An 8,920-nucleotide genomic window follows, 5' to 3' on the forward strand; every position below is an offset into this window, starting at 1 on the left:
TAGTAGCCCTGCCTACAGGTTTAGAAATTTTTGTCAGGAGGCAACATTGCGCCTCAAAATGTTGCCACGGGGGTCTCGGCATCCAAAAGTTTGAAGACCTCTGCTCTAAGTTTTGAGGTCTGCTGACAAAGCCCAGAGATCTTCCTTTATATAATACACTGCAATGAACTTACCAAGGGGAGGGTTGTTAGGCTTTATAGTCCTTTTTCCACTGTCTGTATATGATGACATCCCCCTTCATATTCTATGAATTGTAACAATGCTAACTGTATTAGGTTTATGCATTTTGCTGCTGGTAGTGGCTCGTATACTGCATTATAGAGCACAATAGATAAAATAAACATTTTGAACTATACAGTGACTCTGACAATACTTATTGTGGACAAGTACGAGTGAGTGAGCGAAAGGGTATGTCTTGCTACCGCGATTCTTGAGAGAGTTGGGAGTGTTGTGTTATGGGTTGTCTAATCATTTGAAGCTTTGTAATTATGTAGGAGGACGAATGAGACAATATAGCTAGTCGATTTTGGGACTTTGGGTACTAAGGTCGTAGGAAGGTACAACTCCTATACACCGAGGTCCTGTTTTCCTGCGCATAGTTCTGTGTATGTGCAGAATCCCTGCAACCTCTGCACTGGCTCCATTTTGCCAGGTTAGCACCAATGTAGGCACCATTGCACCATAGGCAAGGGTGCTTTCCATTGATGCAGGATTGTTTTTTTAGCAGGAAGGACACTTTCCTGCATAAAAGCATTCCTACAAGGAGTTCCCCTTAATCTGTGTGCGCTACAGAATACAGCATGCATAGAAGGAGGGAAGGACCAAGGAGAAATCATTATTTCTCCTTGTTATGCCTCACCTCGGGAGGAATACAGATTTGGCACTTCACCAGGTTTACATCACTTTGTAAATCTGGGGCAGAGTCCAATGCCACGGGTGTTGCATGGGAATACCCACTGCAACGCCTATGAAACGCCTCCCAGGCCCAGTTTTAGGCAATGCAGAGATTAGCGTTGCATCGCCTTACTCGTGATTTATGAGGCCACTCAAAGCCACTCAGGGTGGCTTTACGTTGCCTCATAAATCTTTATGTGAACCCTGGGTCACACACCTACCACTTTATGTGGTGCAAAAATGACAGATGTATGACGGTACAACGCGTACCGTTACAACGCGTCACTTTACGACGCAGTTTAAACAACGCAAGTCGTTACAACGACTTGCGTTGGGGGGCGCTGATAGTGAATAGTTTACTTTACTATTCCAACACCAGTCCCCGTGGATAGTAGGGAAGGTGTTGGATAGTAAATTAAACTATCTCCTATCCTAGAGCGCCCTCCAGCGAAAGTCGTTGTAACGACTTTCATTGATAAAGCTGCGTCGTAACAGTACCGCATTGTACCAGTTACGTTGTAAAGGATGTTTCCCAAAAGTGACGGAGAGCTCTCATAAATAAACCCCTAATTGTTTTGCACTTCTTGACCTAAATGTAGTTATCAGTTGGTTGTTGCTACCCATTTGAAAAGGAGAGCAGTATTCTGTATATTTCCCAGGTCTCCCCTGCTATCAGCAGTAAGGTGCCCTGTTGTGTGTCGATTTACATACTGTATATAGGATTCCCGATTTATGCCCTAATATGTGGACAATTCACATTGCCCTTATTTAGGCATAGAAATCCAACCCTTATTTAGGCATTATTTATGCTACCCAAATACAGGCATTGTCACCTACATCCGTCCATCCACGTCACAACGAAAACCAGACTCTTAAGCCTTTAGGACTTCCCCTTGCTTGGATTATTGATTTCACCAAGAACTCATTTATTATGCATGAACATCTATTCCTTAGGGGTTCATTCATGATGTTTCTCTATCCAACTTTTACGTCAATACTGACATTCCTAAACACCTTCAAGGTATAAATATCCCTTCACTTGCCATGGCAAACCACGGTACGGTTCAGCTGCATACTTGCACGGCTCAGCTCCGCGGCTCGCCACGGCAAGTTCGGAAGGAGATCGAGTCCCCGCCTGATGCACTGACCAGACGCTGTCATCCTCCTTGCAGAGAATCCAGCTCCAGTGTTTCTGACTCCCTTTGATTCCAAGCTCTCTCATTCTAGGGTATGGAGCGGACTAGAGCCTAAAGGGACTTTTGTCAAATCTTGGCAAGACCAATCCAAACTATAACTAAACTAAACTATAGAAAAACAGCACCTACTTCTCACCTCGTACTACACTTAGGTTAAGTACACTGGTGTAGAACTAGCCAGAAGCACCAGACGAGTATTCACATTTTAGCCTTGCGTTATTTATGTATGTATTTTTATAAATATATGTCATAGCTACAAACCATGCTATTGCAGTATTATTTTATCTTACTGCTAACGCTGTACATATTATACTTCGCATTCTGTCTTACGATTGTATCAGTTCATATCTCATGCACTGGAAATACAACTGTTCAAAAAACCCTTTATATTGAAACGCCTGTCTACCTATTTCTGTGTAAACTCTGTAGAAACGAAACATGCACGATTGACTGAGTGATCCTGTTATCTATTGTTTCCACGATTCTGAGACTGTTCCGATTCTAAAGGGAAACAAAGTTGTCATGTGTATGCGGTTGTCAGAAACGAATCCCTTCTTTTTCATTCGAGAAGTTTCTAGTGACAACTGAGTTAGCTGGCACACACCAGTAATTAAGCTTAATGTACTCAATAGAGGTATACTGACCTCAGTACTATGCCACAACTATAGTGTATATTAGTCCAATGCACAGAGCCTATCAGGGATATAGGAACTACACTACAACCCCCTTCCACACTACTAGATCTCAGAGTGGGACTTGCAGCTCGTCGGTGTATAGGTGCTGATTGGCGATGAGTAAGCGAATGGCGGGAGGAAGTGTAGGTTACACTGGGTGAAGTTGAGGCATGGCACTGGTGGCTGAAGGATTTGCAATGTTTAATGGGTCCCTTTAATTTTCTTTCAATAAAGGCAATGACTGTCTTTCAGCCCCTCTGGCCAGCACAATCAACCAACTTTAGACCCTTCATCTTTGCTTTTGCCCACTCAGAACTTTTTGAATTGGACGTTTGAGGTGGCAAAGGGACAGCTTTCGGTTTTTTGTTCACAATTCTTTATTGGAAGATTAAAACAAAACAGTGTACAGAGGAAAGAAGGTTCAGGGAATATAAGGTTTATATGTGAAACAGTAATACTGTACAAAAAAACACCATGCAAGATGAAACAGAGTGCTAGGCACACAGCATGAAATGTTCCCACAAGGCAGGGGTCCTTGAAAGACAAGAAAGGGAAATTTCATTTGAGGACATGTGGGTCCACAGCTGTACACAAATTAGTCGATTTGATTTCGATAAGTCTTTATTTGATTTACATTATCATAAAAGACATTTAAATTTGAAATATTAAACATTCCATTCTCGTAGGAGTAGAACACTGACACAATAGAAATGTAAATCCACAAGTTATTCCATCCCTATATACACGTATTCTACATAAATAAATCTAAAACATAATAAAAGACTGTCAGTAAAATCACAAGCCAAAATACAGTGGATAAGACAGGCTTGTAGTGACTAAATAAAAAAAAATGAAAAGACCAGGTAATAACAATAAAAGACAGTTTAACTCAGGATCAACTTATGAGCACGAATTGCCCACATCCAGTGTAGAAATTTGGCAGCTGCAATTGCAATTGATTCTGTGCTATCTGTTTTTAGAATCCTAAGTGCTTCGTTACCAGTAACAATGCCCTTAGACATGCAAATGGGTTTCAACCATATGTGCCTCGGTTTTTTATACACTGGACAGATGGATTAAATATGCGCTATAGATTCAATCTGAGTCGGGCAAAAGGGACATTTCGTACTAATCTTAAAGCACCCTTTACCAGTAAAGGAGTTAACTGGGAGAGTACCTACCCTACATTGGTGATACCGTTTCCTATCACTGAAATCCGTGATAAAATCCCAGTACCCTTCATAAACGGTGGCATGTTTGGTCTCCAATAAATCTCTTGTTAAGGAAGGCCTGGTTCAGGACATAAAGCGTTTCATGGTAACCATGTTCCAATATAGCTACTTAAGATCCTTTCTAGATGGAAAGACGTTATCTATGGGTTTTTGGCACAAGAGGTTGAGGCCCATCTCGTTATAGGTAGCCTTTGCCTGCCTCAGCCATGGAATTGTATGCGCACTATCGGCATCCCTGACTTCGAGGAGAGCCTGAGCGTACTGGGAGAGCTCGGGGGTTACCCAGAGCCTCCTCCAGAAGGCCACTGGTCTGTAGCGTGCCACATCCTCAAGAAAGTGACATCCAAAATCATAATAAAGGGACAATAGTGGACTGGATTGTGGGAGGCCAGTTATACCCCTCATGTATTTGTTTTGGGAGGTCGTCAATGACGGTAAGTTGCTAAAGCCCTATAGTTCAGCCCCATAAAGGACCAAAGCGCTAATTTTTTAATTGTGGATTTTTAACACGGGGCAATCGGCTTTGTGTGGGAAAGGCGCTGTCCCATTATTAAAAGCAAAAACAACAGGTGATGGACAGAATGCAGAACAATGTCATACATTCACCCCAGTACAGTGATCTGGGCCCAAATCCATCGTTTATTTGCTCACCATGCCTTTCCAGTTTGAACCCAGCTATATGCAAATCAGTCTTGACCCTGTGCCCCATGGGAACAGTCCAGCCCGAACTGCCAAGCCAGGTCCTCCCTGGACTGGAAACAAGCATCCAAGGACCGGTTTCTGGCTTTCAGCCTTCATCAGCCTGGCTAGCTTGATTCCAGTGGCATGGAGAGCACGGGACTCACGTCTGAGCATACCCGTCCCACTCTGGGTGACAAAAGCAAAAACAACAGGTGATGGACAGAATGCAGAACAATGTCATACATTCACCCCAGTGCAGTGATCTGGGCCCAAATCCATCGTTTCTTTGCTCACCATGCCTTTCCAGTTTGAACCCAGCTATATGCTAATCAGTCTTGACCTTGTGCCCCATGGGAACAGTCCAGCCCGAACTGCCAAGCCAGGTCCTCCCTGGACTGGAAACAAGCATCCAAGGACCGGTTTCGGGCTTTCAGCCCTCATCAGCCTGGCTAGCTTGATTCCAGTGGCATGGAGAGCACGGGACTCACGTCTGAGCATACCCGTCCCACTCGGGGTGACTAAAGCAAAAACAACAGGTGATGGACAGAATGCAGAACAATGCCATACATTCACCCCAGTACAGTGATCTGGGCCCAAATCCATCGTTTTTTTGCTCACCATGCCTTTCCAGTTTGAACCCAGCTATATGCAAATCAGTCTTTACCCTGTGCCCCATGGGAACAGTCCAGCCCGAACTGCCAAGCCAGGTCCTCCCTGGACTGGAAACAAGCATCCAAGGACTGGTTTCGGGCTTTCAGTCCATCACCACCCCTTTTTGTACCGCTTTTGGCCGCCATACGTGTGGCAGGGTATGCTCACCTCTAATGCCAACATCCTGGTTCATGTGTCACTTGCATGAGGATCCTCGTCTCAACACCTTTTTACAGTATTTTTTCTGTTACAGTTTGCTGTTTACTTTATAGTGTTTGGCATTTACGTACCAAGATATTTCTTTATTACAGCCGAATGCCAACCTGTTTTAAGTTATTTATTTATAAACTGTATTGCTATTTGACTAGTTGTTCAAACATACCACATGCAGGTTCTCTGAGTAAAAACTCAATGCTCGTGCTCTGAAACCAGTTTATCTTTGTGGTTCACCTCACTGCTGGAGGAGAGTCACCGCTCACATCCATACTGAGGCCACTCTCAGACCTATCACCTGACTCATCACTCCTGCTCCTTGCAACCAGGTAGTTATCTTGGGTGGAAACAGCATGGGATGGTCAATAGGGCGATGAGATTAGGTGTCTCCTATAAAATATCTCCATAAAGGCATCGGTGCAGATTTACGAGGCCTTTTGCATCACTCTTGTACCATGCAAAGTGGTGCAAGAGAGACACACTTAAAATGAGATGTATGAAGCCATGCAAGGAAAACTGAGTGGCTTCATCAATTTAGAGTAATGCAACACAGAAAAAATCACTGTGTTGCATTACTCTGCACCAGGGAGGTATTTCCATGAATGTTATGTGGGTGTTCACATGCAATATCCATGGATTTGTAAGCATGAGAGTTGTAAGTACTGCAGGAGACTGATCCACCTCCTGCTTACATTAAACTCACCATTTTAAGTTGTGCGGGAACCGTGTCATGCAACCCATGTATGTCACATTTTCCAATACATCTGAAAAAGTTGAAAAAGCATCTGGTGTGGACTTAATATAGTCTGAAGTTCCTGTGACCCATCCACCTCTGGTGCTCTGATGAAAAGCTACAATCACTTGACTTGAGCATCAACGTCCTGAGGGAAGAGATGGTCGACTCCAGGACAGGACTAGAATGACTTGTGCCGGGATCCCATCCTGGACAGCGTCCTCTGCAGGGCTTGCTTCACCTCCCTGTTCCTCAGACAGTAGATCATTGGGTTGAGGAAAGGGACTATCACAGCATAAAACACTGCCACCACCTTGTTCATATCAAATGATGGGAGAGACGTCACCCGGACATACATGAAGCTCAGGCTCCCGTAGAAGACGACGACTACGGTCAGATGGGAAACACAGGTGGAGAAGGCCTTCCTCCTCCCAAGGGCTGATGGGATCCTTGAGACTGTCAGGACAATTTGAGCATAGGAGCCTCCAATCAGGAGTAGAGAGCTCACCAGGACCACCGCTGAAACTGCAAAGTCCGCGATCTCGTTGATGTATATCTCGGAGCAGGACAGTCGCAGTAGCGGTGAGAAGTCACAGAAGAAGTGGTTAATGATGTTGGAGCCACAGAACCGTAGCCGGGTTAAGAGGAGGATGGGCAGAACTGGAGTCAAAAATCCCACAATCCAGGCTGTGGATGCGAGCTGCACGCAAGCACGCCAGCTCATGACTTCGATGTAGCGCAGTGGATGGCATATCGCTATGTAGCGGTCGTATGCCATCACTGCCAAGAGAAGGCACTCTGTGCCCCCCAGGAAGGTGAAGAAATGCAGCTGTGTGAGGCAAGCAGCATAGGAGATGGACCTGTTGTTGAGCAGGAAGCTGGCCAGCATCTTGGGCACAGTGATGGAGGTGTACCAGACCTCCAGGAAGGAGACATTTCCCAGGAAGAAGTACATTGGAGTGTGGAGGTGACCATCCACGGTCAGAAGCGTGATGATCACAAGGTTTTCTAGGATCGCGGATATGTAGATGAGCAGGAAAACTGCAAACAGTAGGACTTGAACCTCTGAACTGCTTGGGAAGCCTAGCAAGACGAAGACACTGATAGTTGTGTTATTCATTCCGGCTGAAAGAGTATTATCTGAGGGAAAAAAAAAATGCACACTATGAGACACCGCACGCCTACCTCAACCGCACCCTCGCTTACGCTGTCAATGCTTTTCTACTAAGTTGGAAGAAAACAGCATAGGTTCCTTGAGGTATTCTTAAAAGATTATTAGTCAAGATTCCCTGAATGCGTCACCATCATTTGCAATGTTTAGGGACAGTATCAGATCTGTAAACAATGATAAATGCCATTTAACAAATATATGTTTGTGATATTTACTTCATCAGTGACAAAGTTCTTAGTGCACTATCTATCCTCATGTACTGCTTGCACACCTCCATTTTCCCTCCATCATACAACCAATGCCCCCAAGCCTCATATACAGATTGCGTGCATCTGTTCTTCCTCGATTCAATCAATCAATCAATCAATCAATCAATCAATCAGTAGATTTGTACCGGCTTCTTGTCACCCGTGAGGGTATCCAGGCTAGATTAGACATTGAACGTCCCTGTGTTCTAATGTACACAAGGGACCAGGCGTGCAACACACATAGGGCTATAAGGGCTTCAGCCCCCCCCCCATCGTGTTTCTGAGCCTGGGCTGCTGCAGCTCAAACTGCTTTAGGCTCGGCTGGGCAGTGTCTGGAGTCTTATCTCCGGCACACCCACGTTTTTCACAGATCTTTGAAGACGACTTGCATTGTTACATACCTTTGTAAACTGTTTACTGAGGCTTAGTTTTGTTTCTGGTTCCAGATACCACCTGGGCCCCCACTCTGCCAACTCCTTACATTTGTATTTTACATTTACTGCCTTAGTGTGAAATGCATTTAATGAAAAGGAATATAAAGTAGGGTGGCAAAAAGAAAAATGCCAGACATGTGTTGTTTAAAGAGCCTGCAAAGGCCTCGTCTTGACACTCAATAGGGTTATACATAAAAGTATGTATTCATTAATAATGTGACTTTTCTTTCTTTTTTCCCTTTAATTATCAATCACAGATCATTCAGGCAGCCCTAGAACACAATTAAAAGGGCTTTCTATTTATATTTGCTGTTCGAAGTATTCACAAATAAGTGCTGAAGATACAGCTTTTGGTGACTGCTTATTTTTGTAACTTCTGGGACATCAACATAATGAGCTGGCAACCCAAATCACAAGACTAGAAGGAGCATATTAGCAAGAACTTTGTTAAAAATATTGCTGTTTTAGCGGCAGGAAACTGCAGCTAAAACGGCGATAATGGTTGTGGAGAAGTGTGGCTCACTGGTTAGAGGAGGCAGACCTGGAAGCAGAGGTCAGCCCGGGACCAGGGTTCAATTCCCGGCTCGGCGGGGTCTTGAGTCCTAAAATGTCCATGGACTCGACAATTCTCGCTTCGGTGCCTACTCGATTCACGGGTTCACACTCTGCGACTCTGGGCAATAGCTTGCTTAATCTCCACTACGGCCCCTCGTGGCGGGATGCCTGGCTTTCACCTTGCGGGTACCCTGCCGTGGTATCTCACAGGGGAATACCAGGACGGGTTCCCTAAGCA

At 44.6% G+C, this 8,920-nt stretch overlaps 1 protein-coding gene across 1 annotated transcript; it reads right to left on the reverse strand.

The window, feature by feature from the left end:
* Window positions 1-6,455: 6,455 nt before the first annotated feature.
* LOC144757274 (olfactory receptor 6B9-like) lies at window positions 6,456-7,400 on the reverse strand. The gene has a single exon (XM_078646370.1). The coding sequence runs from the start codon at window positions 7,392-7,394 to the stop codon at window positions 6,456-6,458; it is 939 nt and encodes a 312-aa protein (XP_078502496.1). The 5' UTR covers window positions 7,395-7,400.
* Window positions 7,401-8,920: the final 1,520 nt, after the last annotated feature.

This window comes from Lissotriton helveticus, chromosome 1_1 (genome assembly GCF_964261635.1).
Source record: "Lissotriton helveticus chromosome 1_1, aLisHel1.1, whole genome shotgun sequence".
NCBI lineage: Eukaryota > Metazoa > Chordata > Amphibia > Caudata > Salamandridae > Lissotriton > Lissotriton helveticus.

What these genes read in the sequence shown, in the direction of transcription:
- LOC144757274 (XM_078646370.1), bottom strand. Translation starts at nt 7,394, where the DNA reads ATGAATAACACAACTATCAGTGTCTTCGTCTTGCTAGGCTTCCCAAGC.